The following is an 18,535-nucleotide window of genomic DNA, read 5'->3' on the forward strand; positions in this document are numbered from 1 at the left end:
GAGGAGCTTTTTGTGTAAATGACAGCTTTCCTTAGCAAAGGGTTGCAAATTCATTCAGATGCTTTTCAAATTAATGATCCAAAGAAAGCGTTTGGTGTTACCAGAGACTCGCTCTGCTGCATACCAAACTTCAGGAGCTTTGACGAGCCTTAATGAAGGTTTGTCCCAGGTTCTGTTGCACGGGAACATTGGACTCTCGCTGGTTGCAAACATTCCTTCACACAGAACTTTTAATTTACAATGTCAGGTTTGTTGTAGAAACCAGAGCAGCACAGTTTCAATGGAAAAAGAGCACCACAAGAATTTTAAACAGCAAAGTGTCTCAATGAGCTAAGTTTTGTTCTCTTCCCGTCAGGAGGCGCGAGAACAAAAAGAGGATGATGACCTTAAACGAGCTACGGAATTAAGTCTACAAGGTGAAACTCATTAAACTTCTTCCAGGATGTTGCTTTTGAGGGAAAATAGATCTGTATGTATGAGTCCAGCTCCCGAGTGTCTGTAAAAGAGCTGGGATTCATGCTCTTTGGTGTGTACTTTGCTGTGTTTGGCTTTGCTCAGGTCAGCTTTTCTTGTTCTCAGTTGCAAGAGCAAATGTCAGGAAAAACTTAATAAGAAAAATATCTTATTTCAGTCCCTTGAGTTTTTAATTTCCTTTTTATATATAAACAAGCATATTATGATATATATAATGTTGTATTTCTATAATGTTATACCTATATAACTAATATGTAATACATCTAGCAAAATGGACCTTGGAATTTTGCATTCCCAGCAAAAGCCAGCATGCCAAAGGCTCTTGTCAGAGCATAAGGATTATTTCTTAGTTGCATTGATATTTTACTGCTGATTAATTAATGTACTAGCCTTGCCCAGAGAAATGAGTAAGAGCTCTGTCTGCCTGATAGAGGAGAGGAAGGAGACAGATCTCACTGCAAGGAATAGCTGTTGGGGGTGAAAAAAAGAAACCCAAAATACACTATCTGTCTTTTCCCAATCCAGACAGCATGGTGAGCCTCGGGCACTGTTTAACGTTTGTGTGAGGGTGGCATGCGAGTGATTTCATACAATCTGGCAGAGCAAAGCGTAACAGAGAAAATTCCTGCTCCAGAGAGGGAGGGCTAATGAAGTCTTGTGTTAGGATATTTGTAGCTGCTCAGGCACCTCTAAAGGCGCCCAGTTATTACTGGATGAGCCCATGTCTGCTTCTGAGGAGAAATAAGTTGAATGCTGATTAAATGTCCCTCAGCCTGAGTCCTGTCCCCTGTTGAGCTCTGGCAGACTGAGTGCCCAGTCCCTCTCAGATCTTCCTCGAATCTTGGCTGGGAAGGGTTCAGCACCAGAAATCCTTCCTCCTCCTGATTTGCAGACGCTTGACTTGAACATGAGCATTGCCTTGTGCTTCTCAAGTTACTGCCAGGCCATTTGTAAGGCACCAGCCAGCAGCTGTTTAAGGAGATGTTAGTAATCGTGAGCATGTATCTGGTAGTATTTGTCTTAGAAAGGTTCCCAGTGGTGCTGCAATCAAAGAACTGCTCGTCATCCAAGGGCCATTTGTGAAGTGGCGTTTAGGCAATACCTGTGGCAAGTACTTCATGCACAGACCTGCCTAAGTGGCTGCATTTCTGGGCTGTAGAGTAGCTTACAACAGGCTAAGTGTGGAAACCAGCAGTAAAATATTCTCAGTTAAAGGGATTCATCTGTAAACTTCCCAAGACGGTTATACTAATCCAGCATCTGATGGTTTAACAGGGCAAGCAGTGTGAGAATCTCTTGGGCAGAATACCTCCATCATTACAGACACTGATAGTCTCTTTAAGAAAAAAAAATATTCTCCTGAGCAGTGTCCTGTTAATTTCAGCTTCTCACCCACCCAAGACAACATAGCTTTAATTTAGCTGGTGAAAGCATAGCTACTTCTCCTAATGAGTACTGTACAAAATCCTAAATTGGTTGGGTAGCTGTAGAATCCCAGGCAGTTTGGAACAGGGTGTACAGGGAGCAGCGGTGCCTTCCGGCTCTTTACAGAGAGCTGCCTGCGTTTTGCTCAGCCAAGCAAACTGGAAGTTCCTGCGGTGAGCAGCCTTCTTACCATGGAAAACAATGAAAAGATGCCTGCTGCCAGCGGGAGCGTTTTGATACCAGTTTCAATTGAAAAATGCGCTTCGTTAATGCAACTTCTAGTTAAAACTGGAGTTCATAGCTTCTCGTTGCAGAGACTTACACTGACCAGGCTGGCTGTACTTCTTTTAATGCTGGTTCTGGCTGGAGACCACCAGTGCTCTGGAGCAAATGGGGTGTTCAAATGCTCTTTTATCACCCAGCTGTCATTGCCATAATGCTCTTTTGTAAAAGTATGGGAGAGATGATGCTAAAATTAGTTCTGTAGTCCAAGATACTTTTCTTAACTATTGCTCTGACAATTTGGGGAAGGGAGAAAGAGTTTTTAGTTGGAAGTTCAAATATCTCCCGCTTTTCTTGGAAAGGAAGCTTGAAACATTAGCATTTTATTGTGCTTGTTTATGTGGGTAGATACACCTCACCCTGTTGTGAATTCCTGTGTGTACCATGGCTTCTCACACAGTATCGTTATTTCCATGCTATCTAGAGTTTAACAGCTCTCTCCTGGACAGCGTTGGTTCTGATGAAGACTCTGGCAACGAGGATGTTTTTGACATGGAGTATTCAGAAGCTGAAGCAGAAGACCTGAAAAGAAATGCTGAGGTGTGATCTATGATTTCAAAAGCCATCCGAGACATATACCCCTCCTTTACCATCAATTTAGTGTTGGATGTAGTTTTACAGAGCAGATGTAGAGTCTAGAAACATCTTTTATGTTCAAAAGTGAAAAGATAGAAAATTTGTAGCCTTAAGAGGATGTCCTATTGTATTGTTTTGATTTAAAAAAAGAAAAAAAAAAACCAAACAAACCAGCTGCAGAGACCCTCTGTGTTTCTCTAAGATGTGGATAATGGTGAAAAGGAAACAGTAGTCTTATATCAGAAATGTTCCAGTGCGTGTCAAGCAATGGACCTGAAATTTTTACTTAGAGAGAGGATGTCAGCCAGCATGGTAGTTTAGTCGCAACACCATGAGCTTCTAGATCCTGCACCACCAGAGCTGAGAAGCTGTGGCAAGGTCCTATTCTCACTAAAGGAATTGTAACCGTGACCCAGGCCATGCTGCCAGCGCGCTCAGGCTCCACGCAGCAGCGCTGCAAAAGTCGCCTGCCTGCCTGGGTGGGAGGAATACTGGGTAGGATGGAAAAGGTTAAATGATTAGTGTTTTCTTGGGCGGTTTTTATTTTCTTACCCTTAAACCAAGAGCTGCATTTTAAGAGTGTTGTCAGTGAATTGTTATCAATAATGTTTCCTAGTCAAAGAGAATTAAAAAGTAGTTGTTAGAAGCTAATTAACATCATTTAGTTTTATTGTCAGTGAGTAGACAGAGCATGTTTCCTGCTTGCAAAGAGGGCGTTGTCTGATGACATTGCAGGTGCAGGACAAGAGAATCTGGGCTACATATCCAGTATTAGCTGTTAAGTCTGAATACCATTATCAAGGGTATTTCTTTGATATTTCAGAAATAAGCATGGTGTTCCATTTTTGGTTTTCTATGTTTATTTGGTACATTCATTCTGACATCAGTGGAAGTCACTCAGGAAATGGTTGTTTAGAAAACTTTGCCGTGTGGAGCTCATGTCAGCGTCTGTTCTGAGGTCAGAGTGACTCCTCTCCTTCATTTGGCTGGCTGAAAAATTAAATAAGATGGGAAGGGTTTTCCCTCTTCTGAAAGGACTCTTCCTTTGGTCTGAACCAGGGTGTCTGTTTGTGTAATCCTTGTCTGGGTTGCAGCTTTGAATAGAGTATAAATCATCGTGTCCATAAGCTACGTGGGACAGAAGGGAATGCCTCAAAGCTTTAATTGGACTTTGTTTTCAGACAGGAGAGCTTCCTCACTCCTACCGTCTCATAAGCATTGTCAGCCATATCGGAAGCACATCCTCTTCAGGTAAAAGTTATCATATTTTTTTGTTCTTCTCTTTTCTATCTTAAAAAGCCTGTAATACAGAATTACGGTAGCAGGATTATTTGCAGAGAAGCAGGCAGCACAGCAAGTCTTTCATCATGGCTCACTGGTGAGGGACCAGGTTGAGGGTGTCACGGCATGTGATGAAACACTTCTTATGGGGTCCGTGGAGTTGCTTGTGCTGGTTACCAGCTCACTGGCCAAGATCTTCAGGGTGTTTAGCATTTAAATCTGACACAGGTCACTGGACCAGGGTATCTGTTAGCTAACTAGCATACTGGTTGAAGTGCAGCCTGAAAAGTAAGGTGCGTTCTCTGTCTTTAAGGTCATTATATCAGTGATGTCTATGATATCAAGAAGCAGTCCTGGTTCACCTACAATGACCTGGAAGTGTCTAGAACTCTAGAGGCCACCGTTCAGTGTGACAGAGACCGAAGCGGCTACATCTTCTTCTACATGCACAAGTGGGTGTCTTGGGGAATTTTGTTACTAGTAAAATACCTGCTGTTTGTGAGGAGGTGGGCTTCTCTTCTTCCTCTAGTCCTCTTTGATGGGATGAAAAGTATCTCCATGCATTTGTTGGAAGAAATTGTAGTCAGCATTATATGAAAGAATTGACAAAATTGAAATGCTCGGAGTTCAGAGGTGTGGAATCATATGTCACTAATACATGGGGTTTTAACAGGATACATGACATCGTCTTCTAAGAAGAGGATTCAGTGTCTTGGTTATGCACTGGTTGCACCAGAGATCATAATGGAGCTTGGGTTTTTCCCTTAAGTGCTGTGATATTTGTAAATGCCCTTATCCTGGCTCCTGGCAGTTATGTTGTTGCAGCTGTGGTCATCTCAGGACACGGCTGGGGTGAGGTTTGTAGGCAGGAGGAATATCTTTTCACGCAGAGGGAACTGAAGGAGAGACTTTGTCCCCCATTTTGTTCCCTTTTTCTGCCTTTACTGTTTGCTCTAACAAAGGATATTATTTCAACTACAGACTGTGGCTTGTATTGCTTCTGATCCTTTTACCAGCCAGGAGTTACTTTCACTATTGTTACTGTTCTTTGAGGCTTACTACTGACCTTATGCATTGTAATAAATCTTTAAAAAGTGCTGTGGGATTCCAGGAGCCTTGCTTAGAGATGCCAGATAAAGACACCTTTCTGTGGCAGGATTCATGATGCTTGAGTTTGTGGATTAAATCCAGTTGCTGATTCCCGCAGGGCTGTCTCATGTCTCATTTGTTGTTGTTGTACCTAAGTTTCACTATTGGCCTTTCCCTCTGTTCTAGGGATATCTTCGATGAGTTACTAGAAACGGAAAAAAATGCACAGCCACTTAGCATGGAAGTAGGAAGATTGGTTCGTCAGCCTCTGTGAAGAGTAAAACACCTTGTTCCTCCTGAGGAACAAGGAGGATTCTGAACTTGTGCCAGACGTGCAGGAGTAACAAACAGCTCAGGGCCAAAACAAGAGACAAAAGGTAGAAATATGGGACACTCGGTTTGTTGAACCATCTGTGCGAGTCCTGGGCCTGAACCACACATTTAAACCTGATATCCCAGAGCAATCCTCCTGTGGTGAAGTTTTTATTGTCCCTCAAATAATTTTGTCAGCATGGAGCCTTAAAGAGTTGCATCAAGCCACAAGACTACAGCTGCTCATAAACTGATTTAAAAAAAATAGTGCAAAAAGAAACTCGACTTTAAAAGCCCATTCACCTGTGAGACGTGAGTGGCAAAGATTTACATATCACTTGGCATTTTTTTTTTCCTCCAAGGGCAATTTAAGCAATAGATTCTGTAACCTGGCGTGTGTTGTGTTAGTAATATTCACTGGAAACCCAGATCACTGAGTACGCTCTTGCCAGTCATCTCACTAACAGGCGTCTTGGAATCACTCACGCTGATGCGTTTTGACATTCGTGCAGTTCCAGGAAAAAAACTGTCGATGCTGTGGAATGTATCGCATACCTGGTGGCAGCTCTGTCGGTTTTTTACACCATTCACTGTCATCTTCATTTAGACGTTAGATTATGTATGTGATTTCTTTTGTTTTACAAGTTCTGTTATTTGATTGCATTTTCTTCATAAGGTTGTTGCCTACGTACCATTTGGAGAGGAGAGGTCTCTCTTTGGGTGTGCAGTATTTTGCACTGAAGCTGTATTGCTTAGGGCTGTGTAACTGGAGTAGGAGTACACCTGGAGCAGACTGAGAACAGCAGCAGGAGTCGAGCAACAGCCCCTTGTCACCTTCTGGGAGGGAAAAAGTGTTATGGCTTTACTCTTTCTGCACAGGCCGGGGTTGTTGTGAAGCAGGAGTCGGGGGGAAGGGCAGGGGCTGCAGGGCGTGCTTGGCACTGGAGTTGCTCTTTGGTTGAACCATGGTCTTGCCTCAGTCTTCTCACATCCCAGGGTAGTAGGGTTTTTGCTGCAGCTCTGCCTCTGTTCTCCCTTCTGAGGAGTGCAGAGCGTTCCAACTGTGAAACTAACCCAGGTGAAAAGCTTTCAGAAAGCCCATGTTCAGCATTAACAGAACACGGTTAGGAAGAAGTGTTGCGTTGTATTGGATTTGGAGACATGATGCTCCTTTTATAGCTTGTTCAAGTGCAGGGGGAAAGCCTGGTGACTTCAGTTTTTTCTTTTTTTCAGCACCTTTATGCTGATTTAGTAGGGGCAGGTGTTTCCTTTTGCTGGCATTTACTCATTTCAGATAAGTCATTGCTGTTAAGCAGGGTAGTTGCTCTTGTTTTGGCCTCTAGTTCTGATTTTGCAGCTTGAGTTTTAGAGGTGAAAGGCTTCTTTAAAAAAAATCAAAACAAAAAAAACACCTTTTTTGCTGTCGAGATAGTTTCTGGGTTTTTTAAACTATCGTTAGGAGTTTCTCAGGAATAAATTAGCTGAAGCAAAGCAGATGAAACCATCAATTTAGGAAACAGCAGGCACCTCTTCCATGGGCACTTCCACACCAGTTGATCCTGGCAGGCTGGCATGGGGACACTACCTCAGTGGCCTCCTCTCACCCTGTGAGCAGCAGCAAGTGACAGCCATTGCTGCTGGGCACTGTCCCCAGGCTGTGCACTTTGGGCACTCCGATGTGGTGACAAGACTGACTGACCTTCCAGTCCCTGTGTGCAATGAGCCCGGTGGTCCTGGTCAATGTGACATCATTCTGGTTTCCAAGCTAGGAGAGAATGTTTGGTTATAAATGTGACAGAGCGTTTATCTTGTAAGATGCAGCCTGAGTGGGTGTATATGTTAATTTATTAGAAAGCATTATACTTTTCTATTGTTGATATTAATTTTGGTAGAATTCTGGGCGATGGGAAGAGACGGTGATGCAGTTTTCCTTTGATCGCCCCTGTGAATGTGATGAAGGGACTGCTCTGTCCAGAGGGCAAATCTGTTTTCCCCAAGTGCATCCTATGCTAGTGCTGTAAATAACTGGTATATCAGAAGTCAGCTCTGCTTTTTTGAGTGGCAAGGTTGTTTTTCCAAGGCGCTGCACTCCAGTTAATTTATAGTAAAAGCAAACATTGCCTGACTTTTCAGTGCACCAACTTTTGTGTAAAACCAGTTTTTGTTTGGAACAAGGTAAAAAAGCTGGTGCTTGAAACCAGTATTCCTTGTTTTATGAAAAGTTCTTGCTTATTATTGTGGCCATTAAGAATTTGCAGACGTCTCTATTAATTGCATTAAGCTTTTTTGTTTGGCATACGGCAGCTCAGTTGCACCTTCACCCTGGCAGGGGTGTCTGTGGAGCCCCTTCCTTGCTGAAGCCGTTCTGCCTGTGGAGAGCAGCGGGGAGGAAGGCGGGTACGCAATCCCAGCCATAATGTGCCCACCACTCCTGCTGTCGCAGCAGCAAGTTCGGTAAGCTCATCACTTCCAGATGGGATGCCCATCCTGGCGTATAGGTCAGCGAGGAAGTTCAGTTGCAGTCCCTGAGCATGTCCAGGCTCTTCCTCAGATGTACAGAGTTGCAGTTAAACATTTACCTGCTCCTGAGTCAGCTTAGTTTAGTCCAAGTGTGATTTGGCATATAAGAACAAGGAACTCCCCCTTGCCATTCCTCTTGCTCCTTTGTTGTTTGACTGAGATAGTTTGGTCTTGATTTGCTCCTCTATTCCAAGAGGTGTAAAACAGTTTGTGTTGATGAACTGGAGCTTGTGTGTGCTGGTCCCTGGGGGGCCCCGGCCAGCGGGGCTGCACAAAGAGCCTTTGCAAAGCCAGGACTGGTTTCCCGACCTGGCAGCCTGAGACCACTGCGAGGAGCGGCGGAGGACTGGGGCTCTCCAGCGCCTGCAGCTGTAACATCACCTTCCCCATCCTGCGCAGCGTGGATAACCAGCACCCATGCATCTTCCTTCCTGCCCCAGGAACAACTGATCTCCAGCCCAGAGCTTCCTGCTGCGGTTCACCCAGGCATGGGGCACGTGGGGGTGCCCATGCTTTTGGGGGGCCAGGAACAACTTATCTGCTTTGTTTTCCTTTTAATAGAACTAATTATCCCTGTAATTGCCCGCCAAAGAGAGAAAAAGGGGTGCAGGACCCCTGGCAGCTGCTGTTTGTGTAGCCATGCTGCCAGACTCCAGCCTTGCCTGCCGCAGAGTGGCCGCTGCCGGTTTCTGCCTGCATCCCAGCGTTCTGGTTCTTTACACTGTTGATGTGGAGCAGCACTTTTCTCTGTGTTTTAGCAGACCTGTTCCTCTCCATTCTTCACAGTTTTTGCTCTTGGGTTCCCCCTGCCTATTTTTAAATGATGTGTAGATAGATTTTTTTTTTTTTTTTTTTGTGAAATTAAAACCTCTTTATTAACCCTCTCTTGGTTTGGGATCTTATTTCCACACCCCCTGGGCTGCTGCCTGTTGAACGTTGCAGGTGATGGGCACCCCGCCCTGCGTTTGCTCTTGGGACTTTGCTCAGTTGCCCGGGAACATCCCATGTATGTTCAGCACCTCCCTGCACATGCAAATCCTGCTTCCCAGGAGGGACATGTCCCTGTGGGAAACCCCAAGGCCCTCTGCAGGTACCTGTGGCTCCTAAGGAGGAGGGAGATGTCCCCTTCAACTCCTGGGGAAATCACAAGTGATCACTGGTGACTGTCCCCACACAGGTGCCATCTCCTCAGCCTCTGGCTTGTTGCTTTTACCTTTGGTACTGCACATACTTGCTGAGGTGCAGGTGATAACAGAGGGAGTGGCTCCAGCTGTACACTGGACCTTTAACCCTGAGCTGCAGCCACCGGCATGGGATGGGGGAGCTGGGGTGGGCAGCTTGTGCATTGCCTCTGAGCACAGGGGGGAGAAGGAGCTGAGGGTCCTTCCCTGCACTGCCCAGGTGCCCAGTCAAGACCCATGTCCCCCTGCACACCATCTCTTTGCCAAATAAGCCCCACAACTGGGCTGAGCACAGCAGTTGGGGGGGAAAGTGCAGCCCTGCTCTCCAAATATATTTTATTTAATAAAAATAACAAGCTGGGAGTGTCCCAGGGGCACAGGCTCCTGCCTTAGAAGAGTCCGTTGTCCTTCTTGAGTTTCTGCTGTTTCCACAAGGGCAGGTTCCCGAAGGCAGAGCGGCTCATGCCGAAGACAGCCTGGAAATCCTGGTCGGAGAGGTGGCACTGGGGAAGGAGAGAGGAGGCAGAGCTAAAGCTGGGAGGCTTTCCCCAGCCCCCCCAGCAACCACCCAGCCGCAGCTCACCTCCTTCCTGCTGGGATCCACACCCCGCGGCAGGTCCTCAGCCGCGGTGTTCACCAGCACATCCAGGGGGAAGGTCTCCAGTTTTTCAGGGAGGAGGGGGGTGGTGGCAGTGAAGACCTCTTCCCTGGATGTGAGCGCCTGGATGGAAGGACAGAGTCACAGCATGTCCCCAGGAATGGAGGCACCAGGCTGGCTCCAGCTGTCCCTTCACCTCCTCATGGCAGCTGCCGAGGGACAGAGGGGCTTTCTGTGCCCCCTCCTGCCCCAGACACCTCATCCCCCTGTGGTACTTACAGAGGTGAGCTGCCCCAAGCTGCTCTCATCCCCCAGCTCAGCTCTCAGCGTCTCATAGGATTTCTTTTCCTGGGAAGGTGACAAACGAGCTCAGACCCTCAGCACAGGCAGGGATGAGGCAAAATGCTGCCTGTGCCTCAGAGATGCTGGCTGGGTCCAGATCCAGACTTGGTCCCCATCTGCAAAGGGCCACCCTGGTCTTTACAGTCCCCTCCATGACTCACGTGCCAGATGAGAGGGTCCCAGGCCAGGAACCAGCCAGTGAAGGTGGGGGGCTCGCAGCCTTGCTTCACCACGATGATGGGGGTGTCAAGGTCACGCCCACTGGGGTCGCTCTGCAGGTACTCCTGCGCCATCACCGCTGTTGCCTCCTTCTCTGACTCATTTGCACCTCTCCCAATCCAGAAGAAAACCTGCAACAGGGTCACTACATCCACCACTGGGGTGGGACAGGACCTCTGGGGCTGTGCTCAACCCATCTGTCCATGGGGAAGGGCACTGGGAGTCCATCCTCAGCCCTCCCTGAAGCAGGAGGTCTGCAGAACAAACAGTATGGGGCCAGGGACATGGGGGTTCCAGCCTTCCATCCCACCACATCTGGCTGCTGCAGGTCTTCCACCCCTTTGGGGACATCAGCTTGTGAGATAAAAGGTGCCCTCAAACCCCATGCTCCCCAGCTCACCTGGTCCCAGGCATCCAGCAGGTAAACATCATCCTCCTCCAGGTCATCTTGGGTGAAGTCTATGATCTCTGTGGCTAGGAAGGTGCCCGTCTTGTTGGAGCACTCAAAGAGACGAGGGGTCACAGAGGGGTTCTCTTCCTGCAGCCTGGCAGAGGGCAACACAGTGGTGGTGGTGGTGGTGGAAACAGGACTCACTCTGCTTGAGGACTGGTGCCCCATCACACCTCTGAGGGTGGGCAGGGACAAGAGACCTGCGGGCACAGGGCTGGTACCTCTTGTTGTTGGCATACTGAGACTTGCCACCCAGGGCCATCCAGAACTCAGGCGGCTCCTGTCCCTCTGCAATCACTGGCTTCTCTGTCTTGGAGATGATGTCGGCCACCATCTTGCCCATCTCACGCTCATCCCCGCTGCAGCCCTGCAGAGCAAGCATGGCTGCTCCATCACCGGCCCCAGCCGAGGAAGAGGAGGAAGAGGAGATGGGAATGTTTCTCTTGGGGCTGGCAGCATCCACCCTGGTGCCCTGCGGTACCCACCTTCCCATACCAGAGGTAGCAGCAGCTGGGGGTCTTGAGCACGAAGACATCATTGGAGTTGAGGGAGGAGGCACGGACGGGCACCTCGAAGGCCTTGGTGTTGTACTCATTGGTGCCGTGCACGTGGAAGAGGCGGGTGGAAGGTGTGGGCTCTGTGCTGCCTGCACGCGAGGTGCCACCCTGGTGGGACAGGGACAGAAGGTCACCACCTGTGCCACAGGCTCACCCACCTGCCCACTCTCCCCTCAGCAGCCCCTTGCTCACCGCATACACCACCATCTTGCCCTTGAAGATGGCCATCAGGTGGGCTGGCTCCTTGCCCATGGTGACGCGGACCTGCACAGGCTCGTTATTGAACTTCTGGTCCAGGTGGACAGCATGGTAGGCAGAAGCAGCCAGCTCGTCTGTGCTGGCATGGCGACCCTGGGCAGGGCAGCGCAGGGCTCAGCAACCACCACGGCCCCTTTCCCCTCTTGGGGAACACTGCTGGCATTGCTACTCCCATGGGGCCATGTGTGGGGGCAGAGCACCCCCCCAGTCTGGGGAGGTCTCCATGTCCCTCACTCCATGGGTTGGTGACCTGGGGGGTCTCACCTGCCAGAGGTAGATGATGCGGCTCACCCTTGGCCCCACATAATAGGTGTAGAGCACCAGGTAGCAGTCCCCACCATAGAAATGGCCCAGCCACCGCTTCTCCACAGGCACCAGCTCGTTGTTCTCCACACGCCAGACCTGGTGGGACAAGGATGGGGACGCGCTGCTGCCAGGGCTGGTGCATCCCACAACCCCACAGCCCCTGGTCTCCATGACATCCTGTGGCACAGCCCAGGGGTGCACCAAGAGGGTCCTGCATCCTGCTCTGGATACCCTACCTCCACCTCCCCGGATCCGTCATCCACCATCTTCTGCTGTGCAGCCATTTGGGGCTTGGCATGCAGCGTGGTGACATCAAACTTCACCTGCTCCACCTTGGCTGTGAGGAAAGGCAGAGGAACGAGTCACATCCTGCCAGGCATGGGTGTCCCCACAGCCCCCCCATCCCAATCCAGGGATTCCTGTGGCATCAGAAAGGGACACTCACCCACTTTTCCCACGGTGTGGGTCTTGCCCAGCCCACTAGTCTGGTTTGGGACAGTCCATTTTTGGAAGAGCTGCCTGAAGATGGTTGACTCGGACCCATCATTCTCCGTCTCCACAGTGGTGCTGGCTGGGTAGTTCTTGGCTTTGATGAAGGCCTGGAGGGACCCGGACCCAAAACATGGGCATGGGGTGCTCAGCACCCCAGGGAACAGCCAGGCTATCCCATAACTGACCCCCAACTCAGCACCCACCAATGCCCTGCTCATCGCCTGCTGCTTCTCCTCTTTGTTGGCATTCTTGCCCTTCCACACGAAGATCTTGAGACCCCCTTGGTCAAGGATGTAGCAGTCCTTGGAAGAGGGAACAAAAGCAGAAATTAGGACTTTGGACAGCTTTAACAATTTGAAAGCCAGTTTGGTGGGTTTCACTGACCAAATTGGCTTGCAAAGAGTTAAAACTGTCAAGGAAATTGGGCACCCCTGAGCATCCTGTGGGTGACACACCTCATGCAAGAGCATGTCTTGAGTCAGGGGTTGAACTGCCACTTCCTGGATGACCAGATTCCCGCTGGCATTGGTGACACTGGCAGGGAAAGAGAGATGAGGGGAGGTTAGAAATAGGGCTGGAAAAGCCCCTCCCCATCTCCACCTTGGGGTGTCTCCTTCCCATCCCTTTCCCAACCCCAGTCATGGCAGAGCTGGTACTGAGGGACGACCCACAATGGTAACCTGGTTTGCAGCTTGCTCTTTTGTGCAGTAGGGCCATATCCAGCTCACTCATGGCCATGTGGAAGCACAAAGTGGTGTCAGATATGACAAGGCCACCTCGAGACATTGTCACAATGTCCCAAGGTCACACTTCCACAAGCATCTCTCCATCAAGTACCAACCTTGTTGTCACTGGGGACTCCCCTGGCTCCAACAGCACCCAAAGGACCTGTCCTCACCCCTCTAGTGGACTTGACCCCTCTTGGTGTCTGTCCATGGGGACAGGAGTTGTGGGACACAGCGGAGATGGGTTCTGGGTTCCCCTGTCACCCTGTGAGATGCCCCCGTGAGTGACCCACCCTCAGGAACTCACTGGTAGAGCTTGAGGGAGGACTTGAGCTTCTGGTCCACTATGTCATCAGGAATAGCTGCCTTGATGTCCCTCTTGTTGCCCAGCACATGCGTGAGGACCTGCATGAGCCCCGGTGAGGCACCCTCGTCCTCACCATCCACTACGCCCACCTTGGCACGGCCCCCGCGCTCCCGGTCTCGGATGTCCTTGGCCAGGGTCATCGCCTGCACCCAGGGGACAAGAGGTCAGCCCAGATCAGGGTGGGGCTGGCCATCATCCCCTGCCTCTGGGGGGGAACCCTGAGATTCCCGAACTGTACCTTCAGCCTCTCATTTCGGTTGCTCTCAGGGCCATTCCACTGGACGATGAGCTGGCCCAGGTCCAGCAGGAACACATCCCCCCGGTTGAAGCTGTTCCAGCTCATCTCCACCTGCAGCAGGGTGGGATTGGGAGGGTGGGTCAACCGGCAGGAGGCCTGGGTCCCCCTAGCTCACAGCCTTCACCTGCCCTGGCTCAGTACTGTTGTCTCCAGCCTGTGTTCTTCCTTCCTACCCCAAAAGGGGCTTTTTGGGGTGAGGCTGCTTCTGAGACAAGGCTGCATGGCCCCACACCCACCTTATCCCCTGCTTGATGGCAGCTATGTCTAGGGGGCCTGATCCTGACCCCAAATGATGTCATGCATAGAGGTGGGTGGCTAGGGACTTCCCGCATCCCATAACTCACCTCTCCTGCCACCACATTCTTCTTGCCCTTCACGTGCAGCAGGCGCTGAATGTTGTAGGTGTTTGTCTCTGTGTGCTTCATGCCCGAGGCCACTCCACCCTTCTTACAGCTGGGAAAAAATGGACACAGTGTCAGACCCGTGGTCCCCCTCTCACTCCAGTGGGGTCCCACTCCCACCTCTGTGTGCAGGGAGGTGTCCAGGAAGCCCCCACCCCACCCATGTGGGTGACAGATGGAGCAAGACCCAATCCAAATCCTCTTTCTGCCTCCTCCAGCCCACTGGGACAGGGCTTGCCCCATCCCCACTGGGGATATCCCCATGGGGAGCTTGCAGAGGACCCCTCCCCAGCATTACCCACTTTGGTTGCAGATCCCCAGAGGTGACTGACATACATGAGTCCCTGCTTGAAGTAGGCACGGAAGGTCTCACTCTCATGGCCCTGGACCTCGCGGTGCTGCACAGCCACCCCGCCCAGGTGGTCATCCATCTGTGTGGTGTAGATGGCAGCTGCCCCCTGCTCATCCTGACTCGACTCCTTGCCCAGCCAGTAGTGGATGTCGTAGCTGAAGCTGTTCCCGGTCTTGCGTGTCTACAGAACACCGGTTCCCACTAGACAAGCCCCTGTGTCCCCAGGCCACTCTGGCCAGGGACACCTTTCCCTGTACCCCAGCCCCCTCTGGGGCAGAACCCATCCCTGATCCGCTGTGGGATCTCAGGCTGCCCTACCGACAGCAGGATGTAGCAATCCCCCTCAAAGAAGTTGCCGTAGCTCTTGGTGGGCACTGGCACCATCTCCATGTTCTGCAGAAGTAAGGGAAACATCAGCCTGGCAGGGACCACCCTACCCCATCTCCGTCCACCCCACTGCACCCAGCCCCAAACCCATGCACTGAGGACACAAGGCGGGGACCTTCCCTCCTGCAGCCACCCCAAACAGCCCCGTGGTGAGTGCCCAGGTGACAAGTGACCCCATCCCCACCTCAATTCGCCATATCTGGATGCCCGGCGTAGTCTTGTTGAGTGTCCTGCTGACTTTGGTGCTGAGCTCCACCATGGCGACGGGTGCTGCATGCAAGGGGACCTGATGGAGCATCGGCAACACCCTCGTCAACGGCAGGTGGTGTCATTAAGAGCTGGGACGGAGCCAGCCTGCTGTGCCATCTGCTGCCCTGCCCAATCCCCAGCCGGCCGGGCCATAAACCCCCGGCCCAGGGCTGCACAGGGTAAGGGGACACCCCAGCACCACAGCATCAAGGCTGCAGGCACACAGGCAGAGCTGCCATCCCCCTTGGCCTGGCTGTCACCGTGGCTAATGGGGGCTGTCACAGCTCTGTGCCAGGGTCTGTGGTGAGTAGGAGGGGGCCCCTGAGTGCCCCTGTGCCCTGCCCTGTGCCTGGACATAGGGCAGGGCTGTACAGGGCATCCCCAGCACAGCAGCCACAGATGGGTGACACCACTGCATGGTGGCCTGTTCCTCCCCATCACCAGCAGGAACCGGTCCCACTCAGCCTGCTCCTGGCACAGCTCAGCACAAGATGGCACATTACGGCATGGCCGCTGCTGGTGGCCTTGCATACACGCGCAAGCACACAGCCACACACCTGTGCAAGCACCCTCTGCCCACCTCAGTTTCCCCCCATCCCAACCCCACCACCAGTTCCATCCCCCACCAGGGAGGGCACAGCCTGGCCTCACACAGGTGCTGAATGTGCCAGGGCTCAGCCCCAGTGCCACTGAGGTTGCCCACAGCTGTCCCTGCCAAGCTGGCAGTGCTCGCTGGCAAGCAGGCAGAGGGCTCAGGCAGCCAGCATTGGGCAAAGCCTCCATGTGCCTTGGCAGGGAGAGCCTGCGATGCTCGATGGAGGAGTCACTGCTCCCCCAGCCCCACAAAACACCACCTGGTCCCACTGTGCTGACCCAAAAGCACCCATATCCTGTGCCTCAGATCCATGGGATGACATCCTGACATCCCCCCCAGCACACCCCAAGGTGGGGCATGGGTGGGTCCACAAGCCCCATCCCTGGGCCCCCCCGGTGCTGGTAGCTAGAGGGGCTATGGGATGTGCTGCCCCCCATGCCCACCTCCCCATCGCCCCGCTGCAGCTCCTCACCTTCCCCGCAGAGCTGGGCACAGGTGAGCGTACCTAGGCAAAGTGCTCAGGTGCCACCACCCAGGAGAACTTTGTCCCCTTCTGTCCCAGCCTGTGTTCACCATATAAGGGCAGGAACAGCCTAGAGTCAAGGTCCCTGTGGTCCTCCAAGGCTTTGCAGCACCTGGAGAGCCCTGTTACTCATGGGGTGCTTGACCCCTTCAGGTGCTATTGCAGCACAGGGCAATCCCAGTCACCCTGCCCATGGGCTTGCTGTGCTTGGGTGGTACCTGCTGCCCTTCCCAGGCCTACTCCCCTCTTGGCTTTTGGCACCAAGCCGATGGTGATAGGGTTTTTGAAGCTTGCTCCTCCCTGCAAAATGTTCCCCAAAGCAACAGCAACAGGCTGATGCCCCAGGGCTGGGCTACGCTGCTGCCCACCACTCGCCCAGTCCCACGGCAATGGGGTTTTTGGTGCCACCAGTTCAGACCCACCAGCAATGCAGCATCACCCTCTTAGAGCGTCCCCTTCCCAATCCACATGTCCTCATGTCCCACTCCCTACCTGGCACATCACCTCTGTGCCTATGGGACTGTCCCCAGGCTATGCCACCCCCCAGCCAGAGACCAGATCCTTGCTCACTACCCGATGAGCTCTGCCTCTCTGTGTTTGGGGTCTCTGCAGCCCCAGCCTTGGGGATGGAAGAGGAGCACAGGGATGGTGCATGGGGCTGGGGTTTGTGGGGCACAGGACAGGGCAGTGGCAGCTTGTCCATGCCACCACCCTCTGCCCTGTCATGTGCCCCACAAACCCCAGCCCCAACAAGTGGTACCTGATGATGCCCTTAGTGTTGGCAGAAAGAGGAATGGAGTCCTGCTCAGTGGCTCCCAGCCCTGAAGGTCGTTTTGGGGGACAACCAGGGGAGTACATAAAGCTGGGAGGGAGGGGTTCACAGCACCAGGCAGGCCCCCAGGCTCCCTGTCCTGCTCTTATCTCTTCCCCAGCCCTGAAGGATTGCTGCAGCCTTATCTCTGCCACTCTGCTGAGGCAGCAGCCCCTGTCACGAGCACCGCGGGCATCCCACGCCCTGATCATCACCCAACACCACGCCTGGGCTGCAGTGAGCCCTAAGTCCTGCCCACCCCTTCCAGGATCCCCAAAGTGATGGCAGGGGGGTGACCAGGCCAGGGGGGTGACAGCCACAAATAAGGGGGTGTCTCAATGCCACAAGGATGGGCTCTGCTGCTGCCTTCCACTCCCCCAGCCCCCAGAATTCCCAACCCCTCCTAACCATGCCACCCTGCTCCCAGCCCTGCACCCCACACCAGTGACCCCGTTGGGGCTCTTACCTGGGTGCAGAGCCCCTGGCACGGCGTGGGGCTGTTTCGGGGTGGGGTGACACCCAGCCAGCCACTCTGTTCTGTGGCCGTGTCCCAGGGCAGATCTTGCTGGTGTGTCACAGAGCTGGGAGACCCTGCGCCAGCTCCAGAGGCCTCGCGCCCTTCTTGGGCCCCCCAGATGGACATGCCGGGCCACTAATGAACTCATTAATTAGTGCAGTCATCAGGCAGGACAGAGACTTTGTTAATGACGGGAAGCACAAAGCCAATGAGGGCATGGGGGAGGGCAGCTTAAGAGTCCCTCATTGCAGCACCCCACTGCCTGCATGTTGGCAGCAGGCTGCTCGGGGGGAAGGGGGGGGCAGCAGAAATCCTCCCATATACCCCCCAGCCAAGAGGCAGGGATCAACACCTTACTGGGGGAAAACTGAGGAAGGGAGCACTTGTGGCCTAAGCCCCAAAGCTATGGAGCACAACCCACAAGGTAAATTCAGATCCCCCCTTTGTTATGCGTCAGGACACCCATTCCTGTGGCATCAGGGTCCTTTTTCTGGGAGGACAGGAAAGGGGCTAGGATGCGGGTGCCAAAGCAGACAGTCCCCTTGGCACCAGGCAAGGGGTGACCCCCAAACTCTTCAGCCCAGCAGTGCTCTTGCAGCACCGACCTACAGCATCTCCCCTTCCAGGGGGATTTAGGGGATCTCAGGGGTTCACTGTGCCCCCTCACAGTGCACACACATGGCACGTGCCCACACCCACATATGCATGTACTCGCAACACATCAGGACTCACCTTTCCAAGATGGTACGACAGCTTTAATCACACAAAGGCACTTGGATCTGGTCCCCCAGCCCTCCCCAGCACCCCCAATGCCACCGCTGGCCCTCCTGGGCTTCCAAGGGTGCCCAGCGTGGAGGCTGCACTCCTCGGGTGCTGCAGCACCCATGGGTGCTCACCGGGCAGTGGGCTTTGCTGGTGCCATTTGACTTGTCTAACATAAAGTGCTG

General features: G+C 52.3%; 2 protein-coding genes across 5 annotated transcripts in view; one reads left to right on the top strand and one right to left on the bottom strand.

Annotated features, from left to right (window-relative positions):
* The window catches only part of USP37 (ubiquitin specific peptidase 37), a 36,468-nt gene extending 27,434 nt beyond the window's left edge, over positions 1–9,034 (top strand). For all 3 annotated transcript variants that reach the window (XM_080346822.1, XM_080346820.1, XM_080346821.1), the window contains 5 exons: positions 356–416; positions 2,606–2,721; positions 3,939–4,008; positions 4,352–4,490; positions 5,314–9,034. In XM_080346822.1, the coding sequence (XP_080202948.1) occupies positions 356–416; positions 2,606–2,721; positions 3,939–4,008; positions 4,352–4,490; positions 5,314–5,401 (474 nt within the window). In that variant the 3' untranslated portion in view covers positions 5,402–9,034. The remainder of the gene's footprint in view (positions 1–355; positions 417–2,605; positions 2,722–3,938; positions 4,009–4,351; positions 4,491–5,313) is intronic.
* A 435-nt stretch (positions 9,035–9,469) lies between these two features.
* VIL1 (villin 1) lies at positions 9,470–15,303 on the bottom strand. 2 transcript variants are annotated; one of them, XM_080346857.1, is made up of 19 exons: positions 15,078–15,303; positions 14,825–14,899; positions 14,491–14,687; positions 14,098–14,206; positions 13,694–13,804; positions 13,396–13,598; positions 12,819–12,897; positions 12,567–12,665; positions 12,317–12,470; positions 12,108–12,208; positions 11,830–11,967; positions 11,500–11,658; positions 11,246–11,415; positions 10,972–11,109; positions 10,700–10,844; positions 10,242–10,430; positions 10,018–10,086; positions 9,724–9,861; positions 9,470–9,643 (listed from the first exon to the last, which is right to left on the bottom strand). In XM_080346857.1, the coding sequence occupies exons 1-19, from the start codon at positions 15,189–15,191 to the stop codon at positions 9,530–9,532; spliced, it is 2,502 nt and encodes an 833-aa protein (XP_080202983.1). In that variant the 5' UTR covers positions 15,192–15,303; the 3' UTR covers positions 9,470–9,529. The 2 variants fall into 2 exon arrangements, with proteins under 2 accessions (XP_080202983.1, XP_080202982.1); XM_080346856.1 differs by having other exon boundaries at positions 10,972–11,117; positions 11,236–11,415.
* Positions 15,304–18,535: the final 3,232 nt, after the last annotated feature.

Source organism: Nesoenas mayeri, assembly GCF_963082525.1.
Source record: "Nesoenas mayeri genome assembly, chromosome: 6".
NCBI lineage: Eukaryota > Metazoa > Chordata > Aves > Columbiformes > Columbidae > Nesoenas > Nesoenas mayeri.

What these genes read in the sequence shown, in the direction of transcription:
- VIL1 (XM_080346856.1), bottom strand. Translation starts at nt 15,191, where the DNA reads ATGCTCCATCAGGTCCCCTTGCATGCAGCACCCGTCGCCATGGTGGAG. An exon ending in AGAATGTGGTGGCAGGAGAG is followed by an intron (nt 13,805 to 14,097) that starts GTGAGTTATGGG and finishes ACCCTGCTGCAG; the next exon opens with GTGGAGATGAGCTGGAACAG. An exon ending in TCCTCCCTCAAGCTCTACCA is followed by an intron (nt 12,898 to 13,395) that starts GTGAGTTCCTGA and finishes TTTCCCTGCCAG; the next exon opens with TGTCACCAATGCCAGCGGGA.